Source organism: Petaurus breviceps, unplaced genomic scaffold, assembly GCF_028583685.1.
Source record: "Petaurus breviceps papuanus isolate PSGF00001 unplaced genomic scaffold, PetGlider_PUasm1.0 90865, whole genome shotgun sequence".
NCBI lineage: Eukaryota > Metazoa > Chordata > Mammalia > Diprotodontia > Petauridae > Petaurus > Petaurus breviceps.
In genome coordinates, this window is record NW_027187367.1 from 188,835 (window position 1) to 216,112 (window position 27,278).

Consider the following 27,278-nt stretch of genomic DNA (forward strand, 5'->3'; position numbering starts at 1 on the left):
TTATCAAAACACTCTCTAGTTTTTTAATATCCTTCTTAAACCATGCCTCCCAGAATTCAATCTGCCAAAATACATTTATTAATTAATTCAAGCATTTTTAAATTCTAATCATTTTCTTTCATTTGCAAAGGGTGCCTAGATACTGTGCTATATGGTTTGTTTGTTAACGGCTTGAACTTTTTGCAACTTTTTTTCCTTCAGCTTGTTCATTTTTAATTTAGCTTGATACTATTATTTGATCTGGTTTACTCTCTTCATGGCGTCAACTATTTTATTCCATAGCTCTCTCTGGCACTTTATGGGTTATTTCTACATTTAAAAAAATTCAAATATCTTTTTGACATTTGTTGAAAAAATTCACTTTTAAGGTTTTTTCATTTGTTTCTGACCTTTTAAGAATTGTGTTCTTTTATTTAAGTTTTTATGGCATGTAGGTTTATAAAACCTGAAAATCTTCTAGGCATTGAAGCTAAACATCATGTGATATCCTGGTCCATAACAGAAATAACAGTCCTATATGCATACCTCAATTCTGAGCTGCTGCCTTTCCCAGATAGAGAGCAATGCTATGATTGAAAATGCAGCCCATATTCTCTTTCTTGGCTGTCACGGACATCATATTACTGACTCATATTCATCTTATAGTCCACTAAAACTCCTAGATCTTTTAAAGAACAACTGCTATCTATGGATGCCATTTCTACTTATAAAGCAATTTTTTTTTTGCACCCAAGTGCAAGACTTAACACTTATCACTACTAAATTATCATTCTATTAGATTCATCCCAATGCAGAATCTTCAGACTGTCAACATATTTCTTATGCTATTTTTACTCTATGTTAGCTCTTCTGCTCCTACATTTATCCTCCAGCTTTGTGACATTTTATGAAACATACATCATCTATCCCAACATTTTAGGTAAACCACGTCATTGGCAAGAATATTACACAGTAAGGGGTCAACATAGATACCCTGGGGGATCCTCCACTAGAGGCCTCTTGCCACAGTGACTCTAAACTACTAACAACAACTGTTGAGGTGTGGAGCCATCTGACCAGTTATGAATCCATCAGATTGTTTGTTGTCTAATTTAGATGTCTTTGCACCTTCTCCGCAAGAAAAGTATAAGATAGTTTATCAAAAGCTTTGCTTAAAAATCTAGGTAAACTACAACCACATTCCCCAAATCTACTAGTTTGGTAATCCTGTCAAAAAAAGGAAATGATGGTCCTACTTCCTTCTTGGATTCTCCTTTTTCTCCCAATATAGTGTGGAGTAGGGTAGAGAGAAGCCTTTTTGTTGCCCTTCTCTTCCGTTGCTAGTTTCAAGTCATTCTAAACTTTATCATGCCTCAGGTTATTTTTACAGGACCATGACACACGCTTATGTTTGTTTTCTGTTACCTTGACTTCATTTCATTTTCTGCACATTTCTTTTAAAAATCTAAGCTGGCTTACAAGTTCCTTGTTCATATACATTTCTCCAATCAATCCAAGTTTCTTCTTCTCATTGGAATTGTTTCCTTTTGTACCTTCAGAATGTCATTCTTAAATATTTTTCATCCCTCCTGGACTGATTCTGATTCATTTTACTCCATGAGATCCTACCTATATTCTTCTACTCCACCCGTTCCTCAATGATCCCAATGTCTGTCAAAAACCATGACTGAATTAAAAGCCATTGTGCCTCCTAACACAAGAACAAAGCCATCATATTTAAGATCACTGACAGCAGATATCTGTCATCAATGATAAATATTAAACTGGAAGAATTATTCCTTTGTCTTTCATGGACTAAAGAATATCATAGAATCAAGAATTCGAGAGTTGGAAAGAACCTTAGTGGCCATGTAGTCCAACCCCTACATGAAAGGAATCTCCCACTATAACATACCCAACAAGAGGTCCAGCCTCTGCCTGGACACTCCAAGATGGGGGATCATGCCACCTTTCAAGGAAGCCCATTCTACTTTTGGACAGTTCTAATTTTTAGGAAGGATTTTTCTGACACAAGCCTAAAGTTGACTTTTTTCCATCTTCCACCTTTTGCTCTTGGTTCTCCTCTCTAGGACCAAATGTAATAAGTTTAATCCTTCTTCCACACATAGCTCTTGAAATACTTGAAGACAGCTATCATGATAGTTTTCTCTGAGTTCTCTCTTCTCCAGGTCAAACATCCCTAGTTCTGCCAACATATCAACATATCATCCTCCTTAAACCACTTTTTCCCCCAATTTATTTATTTTTAGTTTTCAACATTCATTTCCACAAGATTTTGAGTTACAAATTTTTCTCCCCATTCTTCCCCTACCCCAACCTGAAAATAGAGACTACTGAATAACCCTTTCTCCAATCTGTTCATTCTTATATCCTTCCCAAAATACCCCCTAACTTTCTAGTAGAGCAAGATAGATTTCTATACCCCAGTGCCGATATATCTTATTTCCCAGTTGCATGTAAAAAATAATTTTTTAAACATTTGTTTTTAAAACTTTGAGTTCCAGATTTTTTCCCTTCTTCCCTCCTCACCCACCCCCACTAGGAAGATAAGCAATTCAATATAGGTTGTACATGAGTGGTTACACAAAACATTTCCACAGTAATTATATTGTGAAAGACTAACTATAATTCCCTCCATCCTATTCTGCCCCCAACTTATTCTATTTTCTCCTTTGAACTTGTCGCTTTTCAAAAGTGTTTGCTTCTAACTACTCTCTCCCTCAACCTGCCCTCTCTTCTATCATCCCCCCTACTTTCCTGCAGGGTAAGATATCCAATTGAATGTGTATATTATTCTCTTCTTAAGCCAAATTCAACGAGAGTAAGGTTGTCCCATTCCCTTTCACCTTCCTGCTCTTCCTCTCCATTATAAGTTTTCTCTTGCCTCTTTTATATGAGATAATTTACCCTAATCTATCTTTCCTTTTCTTATCCCAATAAATTCCTCTCACCTCTTAATTTATTTTTTAGATATCATCCCTTCATCTTCAACTCATCCTGTGCCCTCTATGTATACAAGTACATACATATGCCCACACTCACACATATATTTAAACAGACATATATCCTCATATATATATATACATATTTGTATACATATATACACATACATTCCCTTCAACTATCATCATATTGAGAAAAGTCTTATGAGTTACAATTATCATTTTTCCATGTAGAAATGCAAGTAGTTCAACTTTAATAAGTTCCTTATGATTTCTTTTTCCTGTTTACCTTCTCATGCTTCTCTTGCTTCTTATAACAAAGTCAAATTTTCTGTTTAGCTCTGGTTTGTTCATCAAGAATGCTTGGAAATCCTCTATTTCATTGAATGACCATATTTTCCCCTGAAGCATTACACTCCGTTTTATTGGGTAGGTGATTCTTGGTTTTAGTCCTAGCTCCTTTGACCTCCAGAATATCATATTCCAAACCCTTTGATCCCTTAATGTACAAGCTGCTAGGTCTTGTGTTATTCTGATTGTGTTTCCACAGTACTCAAATTGTTTCCTCCTGACTGTTTGCAGTATTTTCTCCTTGATCTGGGAACTCTGGAATTTGGCTATAATATTCCTAGAAGTTTTCCTTTTGCGATCTTTTTCAAGAGGTGATTGGTGAATTCTTTCAACCTCTATTTTGCCCTCTGGTTCTATAACATCAGGACAGTTTTCCTTGAGAATTTCTTGGAGGAATTTCTAGGTTCTTTCTGTGATCATGGCTTTCAGGTAGTCCAATAATTTTTAAATGATCTCCCCTGAATCTATTTTCCAGGTCAGTGCTTTTTCCAATGAGATATTTCACGTTGCCTTCTATTTTTTCATTTGTTTGGATCTGTTTTAGAGTATCTTGATTTCTCATAAAGTCATTACCTTCCATTTGCACCAATCTAATTTTGAAGGAATTATTCTCTTCAGTGAGTTTTTGAAATTCCTTTTCCATCTGGGCAATTCAACTTTTTAAAGCATTCTTCTCTTCATTGGCTTTTTGGACCTCTTTTGCCATTTGAGTTAGTCAATTTTTTAAGGTGTTATTTTCTTCAGCATTTTTTTGGGGGGGGTCTACTTTAGCAGGCTTTTGACTTGCTTTTCATGATTTTCTTGCATCATTCTCATTTCTCTTCCCAATTTTTCCTCCACTTCTCTTATTTGATTTTCAAAATCCTTCTTGAGTTCCTCCATGGCCTGTAATCAGTTCATATTTTTCTTGAAAGCTTTGATGCAGGAGTTCTGACTTTGTTGTCTTCCTCCCATTCCATGCTTTGAACCTTTTTGTCCCCAAAAAAGGAATTTATGGTCTGATTATGTTTCCTCTGCTTGCTCATCTTGCCAGTCAATTACTTGACTTTTGAGCTCTTTGCCATGGTAGAACTCTGCTTCCAGAATGGAGAGAGCTTTCTCCCAAATTACTGGGGTTTTTCACAGCTGCCAGAGATATTAGGAGGGAGCCTTCTCTACAGCCCCCACGAGCTCTGGCACACTGGCCACACACCCCAGGACCACCACTCAAGACTGTAATCCATATCCAAGCAAGTTAAAGCAAGAGCAATTAACCTTTGAATGGTAGCTTGGTCTCCCTCTGATCTGCAGGCCAGGAGTTCTGGAGGCAGCCACACAGCAGCAGCTGCAGCCACAGAGCCTTCGCCACTTCTAGCGCCAGGGCAGGGGCCAGACCACATTCTTCAGTTCTCCTCTGTTCTAACAGAGTTCCACACTGACCTTTTACTTCCTCTTTGGTGTTTATGGTTTGAGAAGTCCGGGAACTGCCACAGCTGCTGGTGATTCACTCTCCTGAAGTCTGTTCCAGCCACAGCTGGTTAGGAATGCCCTAGGGCCAGAACCCTGTGGCTCTTGTGGGACTGTGCTGGGCTTCCAGTCTGGTGCGATAGACCCTTCCTGTCGACTTGCCAGGCTGCCTTCAACTGGAGATTTGTTTTTCTCTGTCACATTGTGGGTTCTGTACCTTTAAAATTTGTTTAGAGTCATTTTTTACATGTATTGGAAGTGATTGGAGCAGGAGCTCATGCCAAGTTCATGCTTCTACCCACAGTATCAGATTTTTAAACCACAATGCTCTAGAGAGCTCTGATGAGAGCAGAGGACAGTGAGGCGATCATCTCCCTATTCCTGGAAACTAGGTTCTTCTTAATTGTGTTCTTTGTAATCACAAAAAAACTGGAAACAAAATAGATAATCATGCAATATGGAATGGCTAAACAAGTCAGGGTATGTGAAGGTAATACAATATTACTCTGCTATAAGAAATGATGAAGATGATGAACACCAAGAAGAATGGTAATACTTATAATGTGAAATGGAATAAGAACCACTAAAATAATATATAATATAAACTGAATCAGTAACAACTAAGTAACTGAACCTGAATGCTTTAAAATTACAATGATCAAACTCAGCCCCAGAAAAGAGTTGTTTTGTTTTTATCTATAAAGTGTTTATCTATATTTGTTTATCTACAATGATGAAGGGCTCTGGGTATGAAAAACCACATATAATGTCAAACTTTCTGAACATGCTGGATAGGTTTGCTGAATTATTTTTCTTTCCTTTTTAAAATCCTTTGTTATAAAGGATTATTCTCTAGAAGGGGGAGATGGGGAGCAATGCACTGGAAAATGTAGGTGATATAAAAAGAAAAGAGATCAATTTAAACATTTTTTTTCCTAGAAATCCAGTACTCTTTTTTGGATACCACAATATCACTCCACCTAGATATTGTTTCTGAATAGACAGCTTTCAAAGCCTCTGATTTGGGTCAGTACACTTGCTTTTGCTGATGGTCCACAGGCTGAATTGTAAGGTGACTTTGATGGGAGATTCACTTAACAACTGTGGAACTCAATTTCTCAGGTGATCTTCCAAGAACCAAAACCTATTGCTCCTTCATGCGCTTAGAGCTTCCATCAGGTTTGGGATTAGATCTTGAACAGCAATGCTATATATAACTAAAATGAGACAACTAGAACATTGTAAGTATTTCAAATGTGTTTACTTACTAGAACATTCCTAGAGCTTTTCTGTTATACATCTCATGGCATTAACTTGACAGTTACCTTAAAATAAAGTTGTTTAGCAGAACAAGGTTTCTGACAGTCTTTAAAAATAGCGTCTTTGAAAAAGACTCTGAATTTATGGATCTGCCAAAGAACAAGGATCTTTTATGTTGGGTGGCCTACACTGGATGTGCCTATGGGGCAATTTTTCACATTGCTCTAAGCATAATATATAAATTGCAGGCTATAACCAAAATTATTTCTATAGAATTTTATCTCAGATAGAATCTGAGTCCTTGCCAAAACAAGTAAAAATTGTCAATGAATCCCTAAAACTGCTAAGCTGATTAAAAAAAAAAAAACTAGAGAGAATTTATAACATACCTTTTAGCTTTTTGTCCTGACCCCACCAAATTACAGAGTAGAATGAGCATTTTGCTCCCATTCCCAGAAGGCAAAGATTCAGCTGAAAAGGCAGTCATCTGTGGGTTCTGGCCCTTGTGTTTGCTGAATTGAATATTGGAGGGAAAACCTAAAAGAAAGAATGCATATAACAGAATGAAGTTTATATTTTTAAATGAATTGCTCTACTGGGTTTAACTTCATGGTCTCCTCTTTCTATAATTCCATTTCAAGTACCAGGGAGGCAGTAAAAAAGAACAGTGGAGGGGGGGGGGAAGAGGATCTGAGGCTCATGGGTCACATTAGCATGGTCAATTCACAACTTCCTGGCATTTCAGGATCTTTAGTGATATTTGCATTACCTACCCTTGTAAAGTATTAAAAGGAAAGTATATTGTGAACATGAAAGCACAGTATAAATGTGACCTATTATTAGCAAAGTGGGGAGAGAATGAGCATTTATATACCACTTGCTATGTGCCAGATACTGTGCTAACTTCATTGCAAATATTATTTCATTTTATCTAACTTACAAAGGACCTATTATGACTACCTGTCATGACATGAACTTCAAAAAGTTAGAAGGCTTTGTTTAATGGACATATCAGCTACAGCAGCATTTCTGGCTTTTGTCAGTAATAAAATAAAATAAAACAAAACAGGAATTAGCTTAAGAAATCTAATACCTACACCACATACCTTGTTTGTAAGGAGACAACATCATTAGCTAAGAATAAACAAAGTGCTTCTGTTTGATTATTACAGAATTTAGATCTGTTTTTGGTTAATGGGATAATATATACATATGTACATTGTACACATGTGCACACCCACACACCCACACCATGACTGTTTGAACCTTCAAAAACTGCATCAAAAGTCCTTCACAATACTGGCCCAGCACAACACCATGCAAACCTAATTCTTAGGCAGAGCAGAAAGAAGCAATGCAGTTGAGCACTCATCCATACAGATCTATTAAATGTACCAGGCCAAATCCTGATGGAAAATCCAGAAAGTCAGAGTGAGTCCTTTGTCTGGCCCAGGTTGGCATAGGAAGATAGGCAGAGGTGTGCAGATATGGAAAATGGGGTCAGGGCAGCAGCATGTAGCAAAGTACAAAAATGCCAGTGCCCAGCACAGCAGCATAAAAGGAAATCCCAAGGGCAACAGGTGCCAAGTGGCAGCTTTGTGACCGACTACATAACCCTGGGTCACAGATCTAGGGCAGAGTGAGAAGAAAAAATGTACACAGCCAGGGAATTATCAGGTTGGGAGGGCCTGGTGGTATACAGATAAAGGAGGAAGTCCAGAAGCCAGTAGTATCAGTAATGTGGTTCAGATCCCCAAACTCTGAATACAATCTCTATTCCAGATCTACTCTAGCCTGCAAAGAATAATCAAGGCAGGAAACCCATATCAAGAAGGAGTCTACAGTTCTGTCACATTGAACCAGTAAAGCCTTCCAGTTAGCTGACAAGTCTAGCAGCATGCTACTGTTGCTTAGACCCAAACACAGGTCAGAAATTTGCTGGGCTGAGACCAGGGGGCAAGCAATTAGACTTTACCCTGGATCAGATCCCTTTAGAAGCAATACACATTTTAATTGTCAATCTGTGAGTAATAGTAGCTGCCCACCTCCTCCTGGGGGAGGCTTGTTCCATTTGGGCAATGCTGCTATTTCCTCCTCTTCCTCTGTCCATATAAGGAGACATACACTTATATGTGGGTGCTCTATTCAAAGGAATATATAAACTTTGATTGCTTATACTCCACAACATATCTTGAGGTTTGGAGGCTAGATTTTTTTCTTCCTTATTGTATCATTGTTTTTTGTTTTGGGTTTTTTTTTAATGGAACAATTAACTATTTTGTCTCATGTCGTTTTAATTTGTGCTTTCTTGAACTATAGCTCCGGAAAATCAGGCTTTGATAAAATCCACTGGGATTCAAATGGAGCTACTAGACTATGGTTTTAAACTCAAAGCACTCTGAATCTCACAGATGAGCCAATAATAGGTCCCAGCCCAAGCCTCGTTTGTTCATTGTCTGGGTTTTTATGGCTCAGAGTGGGTGTAAATAGCAATTTTTTTCTGTTTTGGCCAGAAACTTTGAGGGTCTTCTCCTCTCTGACTGATTCTTTCATGAAGCAAGTAGACCATATTTTACCTCAATTCTCACCTAGCCTTTAATTACTGAATGGGTGTTGCCTCAGACACACTGAGACCTAGTCATCCTGCCTTGCCTGTGTCTTACCACTGGATTTCTTGGACTCTGGAGAACAGAGTGGGGCTTATGGCTTTCCACAGCTCTTCCTCCAAATCTAATTCACTTGCGAGTCACTGCTGATGTCACTGGTCTTCTTTGAGAATGAAGGAGGAACAACAAACAACAACCAAAGAGCTGATATGGAACAAGAAAAACCTCTATGTGAAAAACTTAAAACTGGTAGTTTTTCAAATTTTACAATGTCAGATAATACTGACATTCTAAATTTCATAAGTTATAGGGGTGGCTAGGTGGCGCAGTGAAAAATGCACTGTCACACAAATCAGGAGGACCTGAGTTCAAATCCAGCCTCAGACATTTAACATAAAAACTAGCCATGTGACCTCGGGCAAGTCACAACCCCAATTGCCCTCCAAAAAGCAAAAAAAAAAAATTTTCATAAGTTATTACTTATTAAACATCTCCATAAAAAAAGATCAAGAAAACTATATCTGATCGTCCAAAGTGTTACAAACATCAAAAGATTTATGTCCCATGAATCATACTACCTCAACGTCCAACCTGAATGGGATGCTACATAGTACCACTATACCTGAAAATGTGGTAGGAACTCCCCAGATAGGTGACCAGGGAGCTTGGAAAGCATACACATTGTCTCCTTCTGAAATGGCATTCAAGTCCTCTTCATCAAAGAAAGACCTCTGAAATCCACTGGGGGACAACTCCACCAGAACCACCTGGAATGGAGAAAGTTGTTTCTTTTCATTTTAAAGCTGTAGCCAACACAGCAAACAAAGCAAAAAATGACAATGTAAGATCTTAGTATAATAATCTCCCTTCTTTCATAATCAGGGGATATAGCCAAAGTCCTCATTCTCTCCAAGTCTCTCACTTGAGCATCTGAATATGATTTTCACCTTTTCTATTTCCTCTTCCAGTTCTGAGATGATCATCACAGAAATATATAGAAAAGACCCCCAAACATGTAATAGTTGTTCTAAAACAGCACTGCATAAAACATCAATCTAAAATTCTCTCTTTTTAGACTAAAGAAAATAGCATGAATACCCTAGAAAGACATAGTGAGCTATACAAGTAACAACCCAATTTTTTCAACTATCCTAGGTTCATTCTATTGTGGGGATGACTCACTTGATACAGAATCCCTGGTTCAGAAAGAGGGTATTAAGGTGAAATCCATTTAGGAGAGAGGAATTGTATCTGAATCCTGTTCTCATGCTGAAATGAAGAATATTTTTTTTTACTAAAAAAGCAACAGGACATTAGGAAGCCAGAGAATACAAGTTCTAGTCTTCTACAACCATTTTTTCTAACCACTCAGGTTCATAATCTGTCACACCTGATTCTTCTTTATTCCTCCCCTCCCCTCCAATAAGTTGTCAAGCCTATTAATCCAACCTTTTCACCATGTCTCATTATTATCCCTCTCATACCACAATTACCCTCATTAAGCCTTCATCACTTCTCAGGCAGACACGTGCAGTAGCGTCCCCTGAAATCTCCCTGGATTCAGCCTTTCTTCTTTCCAAATCACTATCCACACAACCACCAAAAGGGCTCTTCCTATGGCATAAGTCTGACTAGGTCATTCCCTGCTCAAGAACTTTTACTGGCTTTCCATTTCCTCTAAGATAAAACATGAATTACTCTATTTAGAACTGAAAGGGTTTCACAGCTACAATCTATCATTCCAGGCTAATCATATGACTTATTTTCATACCTATGTTCAAGTAAGACTGATTACTTGCTGTGCCCTGTCCAAAACATTCCATCTCCAATTTCCATGTCTTTGCAAAGGCTATGCCCTCACCTGGAAGGTTCTCCCTTCTTTTCTTTGCTTCTTTGGATTCTTAGTTCCTTTCAAGGCTCAGATCAAGTCCCATCTCCTTCAAGAAACCTCTCCTGTTTTTCCTAATTGTCAACCTCCATTGAAACAAATTTGTATTTATTTTGTCTCTTGCATTTGGTCATTTGTGAACACATTATATTGCACTAACAAATTCTAAGCTCCTTAAGGACAAAAACCGTCTCACTTTTGTATTAGTATCCCAGCACCTAACACACTTAGCTGATACTTATTAAATACTTGGTAATTGATTTGAAGATTATTCATTATTCAAAAGAAGCAGGAGCAAGATGGGAAAAAGGCAAAATAAGGCCTGACATGTTAACATGATACACTTAAGTTAGGAAATCTGGAAACCAGAGTAGGGAAACATAATGGAGAACAAAGATCAATAGAAGTAAAAACAAATACATAAACACAAAAAAAGGCAGAATATAGTCCTGGTCACATGGACTGAAGAGCTGTCATAGGAATGAGGAATTTGATTTCTTTTGCTCAGAGTAATGGGTGGAAATTGCCAACTAGCAAAATGAGACTTGATTTGAAGAAAACATTTATAACAATTAGAGCTATACAAAATAGCATGAGTTAGCCAGGGGAATCATGGTTTCAAAGTTAGGAGAAACCTTAAAGGCCAAGTACTTCAATCTCCTCATTTTTATTAAGAGGTACAAATAAAGACTGGGTAGTTATTTTTTGGGAGGGATATAAAAGACGTTATTTGGGGGGGGGCTTTTTGGAGGGGGGAAGGTAGGTCAGTTGGGGTTAAGTGACTTGCCCAAGGTCACACAGCTAGTTTTTGTGTTAAGTATCTAAGTCTGGATTTGAACTCAGGTCTTCCTGACTCCAGGGCTGGTGCTCAATTCACTGAGCCACCTAGCCACCCCCTAGATATTCTTATTTAAGCATGGGTTGGACTTATGAGGTTCCTTCCAACTCTGGATTTCTGTGATCATGTAAGATGATGGAATTGAAGCATCACTTCTGTTCAGTTATTTTTATCTTGGATTTTTCAGTGAAAATACAACAAAATATTTTGCCAAAAATGCAACTCAAATTCCACTGCTAAAAATGTTTAGCTACCACTAGGATATAGCATGAAATTTTTTTCAGAATAAAAAGCAGAATTATGGTAAAGAAAATTATGATCCTATTATATCCTACAGAACCTAAATACTAGAAAAATTTGGGAGCTAACATAAAGATAATATGCTAATATTTCCAACCACAAATAAAAAATTCTTTGAATGAATCTTTTCAGAGAGGGATTCAAAGTAGCTCAATTATGAAATTATATGCACAGGTTTCAGTTCCCTGGAGTATTCTTTTTTTTTAAATTTTTAACATTCACTTTTTATTTTTTTGCTTTTTGGAGGGAAGTTGGGGTTAAGTGACTTGCCCAAGGTCACATGGCTAGTTTTTGTGTCAAGTGTCTGAAGCCGGATTTGAACTCAGGTCCTCCTGACTCCAGGGCCAGTGCTCTATTCACTGTGCCACCTAGCTGCCCCTGAAGCATTAATTTCTTTCATAACAAGAAGTCATTCCACATCTTGAATCTCAAAAGGAAAAAATTTTTAAAATAAGCATCAAATGGCTTAGAGATAGAGTAGATTATACAATGAACTTACTAATACAAATTGAAATAGAAAAGAAAATAAGATAGGCTTTCTACTCTTAAGTTCATCAACACAAAGTGCTTTGAGTCCATCCTTCCTTCTTTCTTTGATTCCTCTCTTTCTTCCCATGAAAATACAGGGAAGAGAGAGTATCCAGAAGGAGCCAACAGCTAACAGTGTCAAATTTTGCAAAAGGATCACAATCCCTTGAACACAAAACACTTTGAATCACAGAATTTGAGTTGGAAGGGAGCTTGGACATCATGTTGTCCAATTCCCACACAAGAGGAAGGTGCCCAATAAGCGGTCATTTAACTCCTGTCTGACAACTTCTATAGAGGAGGATTATATCACTCCTTTAAACAGGCTATTCTACTTTTGGAAAAATCTAAATGTTAAAGTTTTTCCTCTCTGGACTTGGCAGTCATTACTCAGCTGACTTCTCACCCTGTAATATCCCTTCCACATGCTGACCCCATTCTCCAATGCTGAGTCCTCCTAGGGAATTCATTTTAGAGAGGGAGCCAGGTTAGCCAGGCATCCTTTCTTCCCACCTGTGCTTCTGACTCTCCAGAGTTGCTGCTAAGCTCCCAAGTAGTTACCTTTCCCTTTTCCCCCTTTCAGCCCTCTTTTTTTTTTTCAAATGCTTTATTAACTTCCGATTTACACCATTCATTTCCACCAGACTTTGAGTTACAAATTTTCTCCCTGTTTTTCCCCTACCCACCGGCCCAAAATAGCAGTCCCACAGGATATCCCCTCCTCCAATCTGCTTGCTCCCATATTTTCTCCCATACCCCTTTTGACTTTTCCAGTGGATCTCTATGCCCCAGTGCCTGTATATCTTATTTTCCAATTACATGTAAAATAGTATTAATAGTGTATATATGTGTGTGTGTGTGTGTGTTTGAGTATTTGATTTTAAAACTTTGAATTCCAAATTCATTCCCTTCCTCCCTTGTCACCCACCCTTACTGGGAAGATAAGCAGTTCAGTATAGGTTGTACATGTGTAGCTAATGAAAAACAATAACATAGTAGATATATTGTAAAAGACTGACTATATTTCCCTCCCTCCTATCCAACCTCCCACTTGTTCTATTCTCTACTTTGATCCCATCCCTTTTCAAAAGTGGGTGCTTCCAACTTACCTCCCCCCCCAGCCTGCCCTCCCTTCCATCATCCCCCCTCTCATACCCTTCTCCCCCTACTCTCCTGGAGGATGAGATACCCTATTTAGTGGGTATTTCACTCCCTCTTCAAGCCAAATTCAATGGGAATAAGGTTGACCCATTCCCTTTTGCCTTCCTATTCTTCCCCTCCATTGTAACAATTTTCCCTTGCCTCTTCTATATGAGATAGTTTACCCCATGTTGTCTCTCCCCATCTCCTCTCATTATATTCCTCTCTCACCTCTTAATTTCACCTTTTAAGTATCATCCCTTCCTGTTAAATTGGTCCTGTGCCCTCTATCTATGTATACCTACAAATATATATACACACATTCACATATGTATTCATATGCCAATATACCCTCACATATAGACACAGATATATTTCTATTCCCTTCAACTACTGAGAAAAGTTTCATAAGTTATAATTATTGTTTTTCCATGTAGGAATGTTAATAGTTCAACTTTGATAAGTTCCTTATGATTTCTTTTCCCTGTTTACCTTCTCATGCTTCTTGTATCTGAATGTCAAATTTTCTATTCAACTCTGATTTTTTCAGCAAGAATGCTTGAAAGTCCTCTATTCCACTGAATGACCATATTTTCTCCTGAAACATAATATTCAGTTTTGCTGGGTAGGTGACTCTTGGTTTTAATCCCAGCTCCTTTGAACTCTGGAATATCATATTCCAAGCCCTTCGATCCCTCAGTGTAGAAGCTGCCAGATCCCGGGTTATCCTAATTGTGTTTCCACAATATTCAAATTTTTTCTTCCTGGCTGTTTATAATATTCTCTCCTTAATCTGGGAATTCTGGAACCTGGATATAATATTCCTGGGAGTTTTCTTTTGGGGATCTTTTTCAGGAGGTGATCGGTGGATTCTTTCAACCTCTATTTTGCCCTCTGGTTCTAAACATCAGGGCAGTTTCTTTGAGAACTTCCTGGAGGATGATTTCTAGGTTCTTACTTTGATCATGGCTTTCACGTAGTCCAATAATTTTTAAATTATCTCTCCTGGATCTATTTTCCTGGTCAGTGGTTTTTCCCATGAGATATTTCACATTGCCTTCTATTCTTTCATTTGTTTGGATCTGTTTAACAGCATCTTGATTTCTCATAAAGTCATTAGCTTCCATTTACTCCAATCTAATTCTGAAGCAATGATTCTCCTCAGTGAGCTTTTGAGATTCTTTTTCCATCTGGCAAATTCAGCTTTTTAAGGCATTCTTCTCCTCATTGCCTTTTTGAGCCTCTTTTGCCATTTGAGTTAGTCTATTTTTTAAGGTGTGATTTTCCTCAGTCAGGCTGTTGACTCTCATTTTGTAATTTTCTTGTATTGCTTTCATTTCTCTTCCCAATTTTTCCTCCACTTCTCTTATCTGCTTCTTAAGGTCCTCTATGGCCTGTAACCAGCTCATATTTTCCGTTGAAGCTTTTGGTGCAGGAGTTCTGACTTCACTGTCTTCCTCCTGTTCCATGCTTTGCTCCTTTTTGTCCCCAAAATTAGGAGTCTAATGTTAGAATTTTCTATCTGCTTTGTTTCCTTTGCCTGGTCATGTAACCCCTCAGTCACTTGACCCCTGGGCTTTTTGCCACAGTATGACTCTGCCACCAGACAGGGGAGCTTTCATCCCAATCGCTGGGGTTTTCTCAGCTGTTGGAGGTATTAGATGGGTGCCCTCTCTGAGGTTTCCACATGCTCTGGCAAGCTGGAGACACACCCCAGAACCTCTACCCTGGACTGCAATCCATATCCAAGCAGGTCAAAGCAAGAGCACTTACCCCTCAGACTGGTGCTTGGTCCCCCTACATTCTGCAGGCCAAGAGCTGAAGCTGCCACGCGGTGCTGGCTGGCTGTACCAGCGTCTGAGTGGCTTCTTGCCCCAGGGGGCAAAAGCCACGCACTCCCACTTACTGGGTCCCAAAGTCCAGACTGCACTGACCTCTCACTTTGTCCTTTACATCTATGTGTTGATAAATCTGGAAATGGCCACCACAGCTGCTGCTGATCTGGAGTCCCTCCCGCCTGGGGCTAAAGCCTCGGCATGGGACTAGGTTCCGCTCCCAGAGCACTGCGCTGCTGATTCCTGCCTGCCTGCCAGGCTGTCCTCAGCGGGAGGTTAGCTTCTCTGTGTCATTTTGTGAGTTCTGCAGCTCCAAAGTTTGTTCAGAGTCCCCTTTTTGCATGACTTGGGGAAGGTGGAAGCCAGAGCAGCAGGGAGGTCCTGCTTCTACTCCACCCCCTCAGCCCTCTTTTGCATGTAGTCTTTCTCCATTAGAATACAATCTTACTTGTTGAGGGCAAAGACTGTCTTTTTTTGCTTCCATTTGCAACCCCAGTATTAGGCATAGTGCCTAGCACACCGCAAACACTTAATAAACATGTGTTATCTTCCTGCTTGCCTCCTAAACCACTATCTAAAGTTGGAGTTCTGTTCTTTTACTATTCCTTATTTCCAAGAAATGTATAGTATTTTCAAATTCGCTCGTGAGCTAAGAAACAGACATCTGCTATTCTTATACCACAGAGAGAGGGAAAAATCCAAGAGGGGAAGTGATTTGTTCAAATTTTCAAAAAGTCAGCAGTGTAACTAGATAGCTCCTACAGATAACGTACTTTACAGTTTACAAAGTATTTTCCTCACAACCATCCTATGATGTAAATAACACAAGTATTATCACCGCCGTTTTTCCAGTGTCAAAACAAAGGCTCAGAGAGGCCAAATGATTTGGTCTACCAAATGTGGCAGAAATAGAACTGCCATAGAATGTAGCAGAAATAGAACTCCAGCCCAAGTCTTAAGACTCTAATCTCAGTGTTCTTTCTAATATGCAAAGTGGCCTCTCAAGAGATTTTTTTTTTAATCTTAACTGTTAAACCTGAAGGCCTCTTTTTTTTTTAAACAGTGATAAACAGTTTTTATTCAGGCAATAAAACATGAAAAAAATATATTAGTACTTATTATAATAATTTCATTTGCATAATTATAACTCTTACAAATATTTACCTGACATATAAAAAGGGAAATTATTGTACATATAAAATTTATGTAGATGAGTATTACATATACAATGCAATCCTGGTAGGAGTCAAGCAGCTGAAGACCTCTTACTATTAACCAGTTTTCCATTATCCTTTTATTAACACAAGATTCACATACAGATTTCTATGGCAAAAAGGGGCATCCAATAAAAGCCAATCAGGAAAGAACTTAGTTTCATATACGTCTTAAGACAAAAGTTATATTCCCTTATAGTCAAACTACTGAGTCCAGAGACAAAAACTATACATGGCCAGATCATGTTACTTGCAAATGAAATAATTTGTGAGTGAAACAACTACCATTATTTAGCTTAATCAACCTAGACTGCTAAGGCAAACATCTTCCTATTATTTTGGAAGTCAGCATCTATTAAATTTAATTTCATCAAACCTCATTAGCTGTTATTTTGCCTTCTTCTGCTACCATCTTTCTCAGAGTAGCCACTGTGCTGAAAAGTGGCACTGCCAAACCAATCCGCAAGAACCTCTGACTCTTGGACTGGAAGACCAATGTGACACTTAAGGATCTGGAAAACAGAAAGAACATATTTCTGGAAAGACCAAAATGAATGGCATTTAAGAGGTTAATTTCTACTTCTGTACTTTGGAGTACACTTGAGAGTCACAGTTTTACAATGACTCATTGTGGGAGGTCTCTGCCTCTACCAGGAATAGAGATTTAAAAATCACATAGGTAAAATGTTCATTTTTTTTTCAATTACCAAGCATTTTTTTTCTCCCTCACAACTTCCCCCATTCACTAAAACAAAGAAAGAAAAAAGTGAGAAGAGAGAGAGAGAAGAGAGAAAAAAGAAACAAGCAAGAAAAAAAGTCAAAGATACTATAGGAAAGAAACACTGCATCATTTAAGTACAGTCAAATAAAACTAAATTCTCACATCGGTCATATCCAAAAACTTGTTTCTCATTCTGCATTAGTCCATCACCTTTGTGCCATAAGATGACAATGTTCTTCTTCATTAGTCCTTTGAGATCATGGATGATTATTTCATAACCAGAATTCTTAGGTTTTTCAGAACTTTGTTTTTATAATATTGATGTTACAGTATAAATTATTCTGAATGTAGATTGAAGCATATCATTTACTCTCTTTTTGTCTGTTTCTTCTTTTCTCGTGGTTTCTCCCATTGGTTCTAATTTGTCTTTACAACATGACTAATGTGAAAATAGGTTTAAAATGAATATGTATGTAGAGTCTATATCAAATTGCATGCCATCAGAGTGGGGGAGGGGAGAGATGGGAAGAAAATTTGGAACTCAAAATCTTATGGAAGTGAGCGTTAAAAACTAAAAATAATTTTTTTTAAAAAGAGTAATATTCCATGACCAGCCAGTTATCTTGACAAAACTCTATTAGTCTCTGCCCTACTTCATTCTGTACCCCAAGGCCAAACTTGCCTGTCAATCCAATCATGTTTTGATTTCCTACTTCAGCATTCCAATCTCCTATGACGAATGTGATATCTTTTTTTGGTATTATTTCTAGAAGATGTTGTAGGTCTTCACAGAACTGATCATAGTTAATTGAAAACTTCAAATGGCCATGTTCCAGTAGAGAAGAGGATTTCTTCAACTGAAGAGTGATAAGGATCAACAATCAAGCAGTGGGCAGAGAAGCCGTTTAGGGTAGTGCCAATGTTCCTGAACGAACCACTGAAACAATGTGTTTCAAAGATATTTTAAGGAAGAGAGAACTTTCAGCTAAGTGAGTCAGAGAAAGGATCTTCATAAAGGATGCAGCATCTGAACTGGGTCAAAAAGAAAAAGGATGGAGAAAGAGACATAAGGCCAAAAGCTTTCCCAAGAAGGGTTAGGTTTAAAATTGAGTTAATTGGTTGGGATCTGAAATTCACATACCTGGTCTGACATGATGGAATGGGTAGTGACACACAAAGGAAAGGATCAAACGTATTGCTCTGTTTTTGGCAGTGAGGACAGGTCAATGAAGACCTATAACAAAAAAGAAGACCACTTGTTAATGTCCTTTTATGACAAAAGAACTTTTTTATAATTTGTACAAATTTCTAAATTACAGTTGCATATAGACACATTTCCCCTACCTTGTAAATAAAATTAAATACTGTTCTACTGATTGCTAATCAGCAGATGAAACTGAAAAATAATGGTCCTACCACCTCCAACAGTATAGCTTTCATAATATTGGCCAGATGGATTTTAATGTATCAGAAGAATGGGATCACAGACTTAAAGGCCTCATTACACCTCACAGGCCACATTAAGTACTAACTCCTCATCTTATAGATGAGGAAACAGAAATCCAATGAAGTAAGATGACTTTCCCAAGGTCATATAGGTAGTATCAAATGGGATTTAAACCCAATCTCTACTGTTTTCAAAGTAGCATGCAGTGTTTCCCCTGTCCTTAAGGAAAACACTCAATTTTTAAATAATATATACTGTCATTTAAATTTCTATTAATTTCATTGCCTTACTTCTAGTTATGTCCCACTGCAAAAAAACCCAAAACAATCTGATATCATTATGCATATGTCAGGATAATGAACCAGGCCAAACCTTAGAAATCATATAGTCTAACCCATTCATACTATAATTTAAGAGACTGAAGTTCAGAGAAATTACTCACCCAGGTCACAAGAGTATTAAGCAAAACTGAGATTTGTGAACCCATGTCTTCTGATTCAAAAGCTAGTACTTTTCCTACCCTATCACATTGCTTTTTCTGCTCTTCTTTGTCCTCTCCTCCCCTTACTTTTTCCCCAATTAGTGGCCATAATACAAAATGGAGTACAGCTTACTAGCTATTGAACAAAGTTTTATTCTTGTTTATCTATTCAAGGAGATATGAAATACTCTATATTCTAAAAATTTTTAAAGCACCCCAAAATTAAGTATTTGTGCCTGTGGATTCCCAGGTCCATGGACATGAGTTTACAATGGTTAACATAAACAAATATCAGTGGGTTTCAACTCTTGAGGAATTGTGCTACACATCATATACTATGACAGAAGTTAGTCAACAAAAATGTTGTTCCAGTCCTACCTCAGGATATATGGAAAAGGTAAAGAAAAAAAGCTACACTGCTGTACAATTTCCAGACCTACTGTCTCATAACACTCTCCATCAAACTATAGTGGATTGGGTACTGGACTTGGAGCCAGGAGGATCTGGTTTAAAATTTCTCCCTTGGATATGTACTAGTTATGTGACCCTGGACAAGTCATTTAACTTCTCTGTGCCTCAGTTTCCTTATCTGTAAAGTGAAGATATTAGACTCAATGGCCTCTAAGGATTTGTCTAGCTCTAAATCTCTGATCCCAAGATTCATCCCACTAAGAGACTAACATAGACTTAATCCCCATCAATGGACTGCATGTCTCAAAAGAAGCTACCGATTACATGAAAAATCCAAGAAAGCCTTTCTCCATCCTAATTTCAATGTAAAAAAAAAAATTCCAGTCACTCATCTCCTTGACATCTCTAGGTCAAAGATAATAAAAGTATAATAAATATTCACTTCTACGTGATCCTACTTAACACATCCCATCCTCCTCATTACAAAAACACGCACACTAAGTAACTTCTTATTACTCCCATAATCTACATCTTCCAGCATTTCAAAGTGCTAGTTAATGATTAAAAAAATAAAGGCTTTACTGGAAAACTCTCCATACAAATGGAGGTGGCTTAGTCAGCCACCACTAATGAAACTTTAATGCCCTGTCTAGCACTGCTGCAATTCACCAAAATGGATACTGCCATTCACTCATGCTTTAAATAAAGTACTTCTCTAAAGTCTCTTGCTTTAGAAAAGGAAATACCAAATATTTTTCTGCTTTTGTGTTAATTTTTCAGTGGTATAATTTGTCCCCTAATGTTACCACATTCATTCATTTTCTCAGACCACTCTTTATACTTTTGATTTCACAAAATATACAATGCACCGTAGGTATTTGATAGGATTATTAATTTACTGGCAGTATTATTCTTCAACTTCTCAGAAAATGTACCTTTTAAAAATCTCCTTTTCAAAGGGCAGAGCCAAGATGGCTGAGTAGAAGCACGACCTTCCTGCTGTTCCGGCTTCCACCCTCCCCAATCCATGTAAAAAGGGGACTCTAAACAAACTTTGGACCTGCAGAACCCACAAAATGACACAGAGAAGCTAACCTCCCACTGAGGACAGCCCGGCAGGCTGGCAGGAATCAGCACAGAGCTCTGGGAGCAGAGTCCAGTCCCACGAGAAGGCTTTAGCCCCAGGGCGGGCCTGACCAGCTGCCCGGCCAGAGGGACTCCAGATCAGCAGCAGTTGTGGCTGTTTCCAGATTTATCAACACATAGATGCGAAGGACAAAGTGAGAGGTCAGTGCAGTCTGGACTTTGGGACCAGTAAGTGGGAGTGCGGGGGCGAAAAGCCACTGAGACCCCGGCACAGCCAGCCAGCGCCACGTGATGGCTTCAGCTCTTGGCCTGCAGAGTGTAGGGGGACCAAGCACCAATCTGAGGGGTAATCGCTCTTGCTTTAACCTGCTTGGATCTGGATTGCAGTCTAGGGTGGAGGTTCTGGGGTGTGTGTCCAGCTTGCCAGAGCGTGTGGAGACCTCAGAGAGAGCACCCATCTAATACCTCCGGCAGCTGAGAAAACCCCAGCGTTTGGGAGGAAAGCTCCCCTGTCTGGTGGCAGAGTCCTACTGTGGCAAAAAGCCCAAAAGTCAAGTAATTGAGTGGCAAAATAAGCAGGCAAAGGAAACAAAGCAGACAGAAGATTCCAACAATACACTCCTATTTTGGGGACAAAAAGGAGCAAAGCATGGAACAGGAGGAAAACAGTGAAGTCAGAACTCCTGCACCAAAAGCTTCAAAGCAAAATACAAGCTGGTTACAGGCCATAGAGGACCTTAAGAAAGATTTTGAAAACCAAATAAGAGAAGTGGAGGAAAAATTGGTAAGAGAAATGAGAACAATGCAAGTAAATTATGAAATGAGAGTCAACAGCCTGACTGAGGAAAATAATACCTTAAAAAACAGACTGACTCAAATGGCAAAGGAATCCCAAAAAGGCAATGAGGAGAAGAATACCTTAAAAAGCTGAATTTGCCAGATGGAAAAAGAATCTCAAAAACACAATGAGGAGAATCATTGCTTCAGAATTAGATTGGAGAAAATGAAAGCTAATGATTTTATGAGAAATCAAGATGCTGTTAAACAGATCCAAACAAATGAAAGAATAGAAGGCAATGTGAAATATCTCATGGGAAAAACCATTGACCTGGAAAATAGATCCAGGAGAGATAATTTAAAAATTATTGGACTGCCTGAAAGCCATGACCAAAGTAAGAACCTAGAAATCATCCTCCAGGAAGTTCTCAAAGAAACTGCCCTGATGTTTTAGTACCAGAGGGCAAAATAGAGGTTGAAAGGATCCACCGATCACCTCCTGAAAAAGATCCCCAGGGCAGCCAGGTAGCACAGAGAGTAAGAGCACCGGCTCCAGTGTTGAGACCTGGAGATTGAATCCCAGGCTCAGACACTTAGCACCCACCCAGACACACCTGGCCGTGTAACCTTGAGCAAGTTACTTAACCCCAATTGCTTAGGGGCGGCCAGGTGGCTCAGGGAGTAAGAGCACCGGCTCCAGTATCGGGATGACCTGGATCAAATCCGGGCTCAGATACTCAGCACCACACCCAGAAATAACTGGCCGTGTAACCTTGAGCAAGTTACTTAACCCTGATTGCTTTAAAAAAAAAAAAAGATCCCCAAAAGAACACTCCTAGGAATATTATAGCCAGGTTCCAGAATTTCCACATTAAGGAGAGAATATTACAAGCAGCCAGGAAGAAACAATTTTAATATTGTGGAAACACAATCAGGATAACCCAGGATTTGGCAGCTTCTACACTGAGGGATCGAAGGGCTTGGAATATGATATTCCGGAGGACAAAGGAGCTGGGATTAAAACCAAAAGTCACCTACCCAGCAAAACTGAGTATCATGTTTCAGGGGAAAATATGGTTATTCAGTGGAATAGGGGACTTTCAAGCATTCTTGCTGAAAAAACCAGAGTTGAATAGAAAATTTGACATTCAGATACAGCAAGCAAGAGAAGCATGAGAAGGTAAACAGGGAAAAGGAATCATAAGGAACTTATCAAAGTTGAACAATTAACATTCCTACATGGAAAAACAATAATTGTAACTTATGAAACTTTTCTCAGTAGTTGAAGGGATTAGAAATATATATATATATATATATATATATATATATATATATATTTGTTTATATATATATATATATATATATATATGATGGGCATAGGAATACATATGTGAATGTGTGTATATATGTTTACAGGTATACATAGAGGGCACAGGACCAATTTAACACGAAGGAATGATACTTAAAAGGTGAAATTAAGAGGTGAGATGGGAATATAATAAGAGGAGATGGGGAGAGACAGAATGGGGTAAACTATCTCATATAGAAGAGGCAAGGGAAAATGGTTACAATGGAGGGGAAGAATAGGAAGGCAAAAGGGAATGGGTCAACCTTATTCCCATTGAATTTGGCTTGAGAAGGGAGTGAAATACACACTAAATAGGGGATCTCACCCTCCAGGAGAATAGGGGGGGAAGGGGATGAGAGGGGGGATGACAGAAGGGAGGATAGGCTGGGGGGGAGGGAAGTTGGAAGCACTCACTTTTGAAAATAGACGGGATCAAATGGGAGGTGAGATAGGAGGGAGGGAAATGTAGTCAGTCTTTTACAATATATCTACCATGTTACTGTTTTGCATTAGCCACACATGTACAACCTATACTGAACTGCGTATCTTCCCAGTAAGGGTGGGTGACAAGGAAGGAAGGGAATGAATCTGGAATTGAAAGTTTTAAAATCAAATATTCAAATATGTGTATATATGTGTGTGTGTGTGTATATATATATACATATATATATATACTATTATTAATACCATCTTACATGTAATTGGGAAATAAGATATACAGGCACTGAGGCATAGAGATCCACTGGAAAAGTAGAAAGGGGTATGGGAGAAAATATGGGAGCAAGCAGAATGGAGGAGGGGATATCCTGTGGGAATGCTATTTTGGGGTGGTGGGTAGGGGAAAAATGGGGAGAAAATTTGTAACTCAAAATCTGGCGGAAACGAATGATGTAAATAAAAAAAAAAATCTCCTTTTCTGGGGTGGTTAGGTGGTGCAGTGAGTAAAGCGCCAGCCACAGAGTCAGGAGGACCTGAGTTCAGTTCCAGCCTCAGACACTTAACACACACACACACACACACACACACACACACACAAACTAGCCATGTAACCTCGGGCAAGTTACTTAACCCCAATTGTCCTCCAAAAAAGGCAAAAAAAAATGTTTTTTTAAATCTCCTTTTCTTCTCTTATGCTTCCTTCTTTCTCTTTTACACATTTCTACTGCCTGTACCTTAGAACTATGACTGGCACCCACAGACACTATTTAGTCACACTAAGAGCGTGTGAGGCTGAAAAAGTTGAAAAAATCTATAACATTTTCCTTGAGGTCCTTGGGTTTTGTTTTTTTGTTTTACAGAACTCATGCTTCCTCAACATATAATTGATAACCAGTTGGCATTATTACTTTATTTACAATGGCAAAAGCAGCAATATGTTCAAAGTTTTAAAAAAGTGTTTATGACTGAATTAAGACAGTTCAATTCAATAAACATGTATTAAGTAAGCACTTACTATAAAAAAGAAAGACAGAACAGTCCCTGCCCTCAAAGAGTTTACAATCTAATAAGAGGAAATTATAATCTAATGGGGATAGTGTTATGAATACCAGTGCTCACATACTCCAATTGACTTTTATAAGGTAGATTTCTTTTGTCTGTTGGCAGAATTATGTAGCCTCAGAGTTGAAATGAGTCTCCAGGGCCATCTACTCTGGTAAATATCCAAATAGGAACACTCAGTATGACAGCCCAAAACAGTCAGTCAGCCTTCATTTATTTGATGATCTCCAATGATGTGAAACTATCTTCCATCAAATAAATTCATTTTACCTTTGATTCTTCTAATTCATTTTGCCTTAGTTCATAAAAGTCTCCTCAAACTTCTCTAAATTCTTCATACTCATCAATTCTTCATATTCATCAAGAGAGTGTTATATACAGTAACAGCAATATTGTTCAAAGAATAATTGTGACAACTAAGTTATTCTGAGCACCATAAATATTCAACTATAAAGGACCTAAGAAGGAAGATACCATATACCCCCAGAGAAAGTACTGATAAACAGACGTACATATACTATGGTTTTACATATATTTATAAGTATGTGTCAAATGGTGGCCTTCTCTAGTGCAGGGTGAGGAGGGGAGGGAAGAACAAAGGAATGTAGTTTGTAACAAAAAAAAAGAAAGATTTAGAACAAACAAAAAGATAAGAGTAGAAAATAAATCTTCTGGTCACTGGTTCAAAACCAAATTTTTCAACCTAGTAATATTCAAGCTTATCAAATACAGCTTCAAATACTTTGGGCCCCTAGGCAAGTCACTTACCCTCTCAGACTCAATTTCCTTATCTGTAAAGGAATTAACATTAATCACCTAGAGTTGTGAAGATTACATGAGATAACCTCTGTAAAGTATTTTGGCAAATCTTAAAGCATTATTATTACTGTTGTTAAGGATAGGAACTATGTCATATCTCTTTTCAATCTTCTATAGATCACAATTCTTTTTCTAGAAAATTGTGGGCATTCAAATAATCATTCAATTAAGTTCTTAAACTGCAGAAAGACACCTAGAACTTTCCCAAATAGGACTGCTTGTCCTAAGCCTTCTGGAACCCACGTTTTTTAACAATACCAGTCAAGGCATAAATCTGGATATTTGAGAATTTTTATTGCTAAATAGGTTACAGAGATGGCTGAGGCAAGAAGTATATATCCCCTTTCTTACCTATACTGGGCTTGAAAGTGATTTTGAACAAAACTTTGTCTTGGAGAAAGCTGATGTGATGATAGAGTTTGCATCACATTTTTGCTGGGTTCAGGTTGGGGCTGTGAAGAAAAGAAGAAAATGAAGATTAGATAAGTACTTTCAATTACCCAGTAAAACCATAGCTTTCTACCATCTATAACAGACTCATTCTTAACTCCAAGGTCAACTGTTTCAATGCTTTCCTGATGACCCCCAGACTCCCATGCCCCTTTTGTCTCCCACTGTTCTTGCTGAACTAATTCACAATTTGGGTTCAGATCCAACATTCAATTTCTCTGTATTTATGCCAAAAATTCATCAGAGAAAAGATGTAGAATTTTAGAGCTGGAAAGTGGGTGAGACTATGAACGCATGGAGATAGGAGATAGAATGTAGAGTCTAGCTAACAGTATGTCACTTTGGTTATAACAATGAGAAAATGACTAATAAGGGTAGAGAAGAAGGTTAGAATCAGAATATGGTGGAACTTAAAATTCTAGACTAAGGAGGTTATATTTTGTCCTAGAGGCAATGCGGACTCACTAAAATTTGTAAGCAGAGGAGTGATGTGAGCCTAATACTTCAAGAAGATTATTTTGGCAATTCTGTGGAACATGGATTGGAAAAGTGAGAGACTAGAGGGCAGAGTGACGAATCAGTAGGCTATTATAACAGTTCCAACAAGTGATAAAGGTCTGTAATTGTTTCTAAAGTCTTCTCTTCTACCACAACCCTCAGGGACTCCCAGTACCCTAAGGGAACCATCTCCTGTTATATACTAGAAAGGTGCTTTTTTTTCTCTTCCAGTTCTATGTTGGATCACAGTAACTTATTTATTTATAATACATTTTTATTGATAACTTTCTGCTTCACACTTATCCCATGTATCTCCCCCAGAGGTCCATCCCACACAAAATACAATATATTTCAGAAAGGAAAAACATTCAGTATAACTGATCAATAAAAGTCTGAAAACCTGTGAAATGTGTAATATATATGGACCTCCCAGTTCCACAAGGGGGTGTACCCTCAATTCTTTTCATTTTAGTCTTTCTTGATCTTTGTAATTTTACATTCACTTTGAATTTTTTGGTGTGTAGTTGTTGTTCCCACTTGTGCTGTTGTAGTTACTGCATATATTATTTTCTTGACTCTATTTACTTCACTGTGCATCAGTTCAAATAGTTCTTTCCATGTTTCTCTGCATTTACCACTTATAGCACAGTAACAGTCCATTACATTCATGTACCACATTTCATTTAGCCATTCCCCAACTGATGGCCATCTACTTTGTTACAAATCTTCACTATCATAAAAAAAATGTTGCTAAAAATATTTAGATGTATATGAGGACTTTCTTCTTACTGATGGCTTCCTTGGGGCGTAAGCCCAGTAATGGAGCCTCTGGTTCAAAGGGTATGGACATTTTAGTCACTTTATTTGCATTATTCCAAGTTGCTTTCCAAAATAGTTGTCGTATTTCATAGCTCCACCAACAACGTATAAGTGTGCTTATCATTCCATAACCCTTCCAACATTGACTATTGCCATTTTTGCCAATTTACAGGCTATGAGCTGAAATTTACAAGGTATAAGGGTTGTTTTGATTTGCATTTCTCTTATTATTAGTGATTTGGAACATTCTATCATATGATTGTGAATAGTTTGCAATTCTTTTCAGAACTTTTTCACGTCCTTTGACCACTTATCAACTGAAAAATTCACTTTATATATTTATTAGTTTTTAAAATATCTCAGACACCAAGTCCTTATCAACAAAATTTGATACAAAAACTTTTTTCCCATTTAACCACTTTTCTTCTTATCCTAGGTGCATTAATTTTGTCCATGCATCAGCTTTTCAAATTAATTGTAAAAGTTATCTATCTTTTATAATTGTTTCTATACCTTATTTCATTAGGAATACATCTCTTACCCATATCTGTGAAAGGCATATGATTTGCTTCT

General features: G+C 38.0%; 1 protein-coding gene across 2 annotated transcripts in view; it reads right to left on the reverse strand.

Moving 5' to 3' along the window:
• The window catches only part of USP43 (ubiquitin specific peptidase 43), a 117,019-nt gene that overhangs the window by 51,052 nt on the left and 38,689 nt on the right, over nucleotides 1–27,278 (reverse strand). For both annotated transcript variants that reach the window (XM_069073084.1, XM_069073082.1), the window contains exons 3-7: nucleotides 25,290–25,390; nucleotides 18,211–18,303; nucleotides 16,725–16,860; nucleotides 9,228–9,372; nucleotides 6,389–6,536 (exon numbers count right to left, since the gene is read on the reverse strand). In XM_069073084.1, the coding sequence (XP_068929185.1) occupies nucleotides 6,389–6,536; nucleotides 9,228–9,372; nucleotides 16,725–16,860; nucleotides 18,211–18,303; nucleotides 25,290–25,390 (623 nt within the window). The remainder of the gene's footprint in view (nucleotides 1–6,388; nucleotides 6,537–9,227; nucleotides 9,373–16,724; nucleotides 16,861–18,210; nucleotides 18,304–25,289; nucleotides 25,391–27,278) is intronic.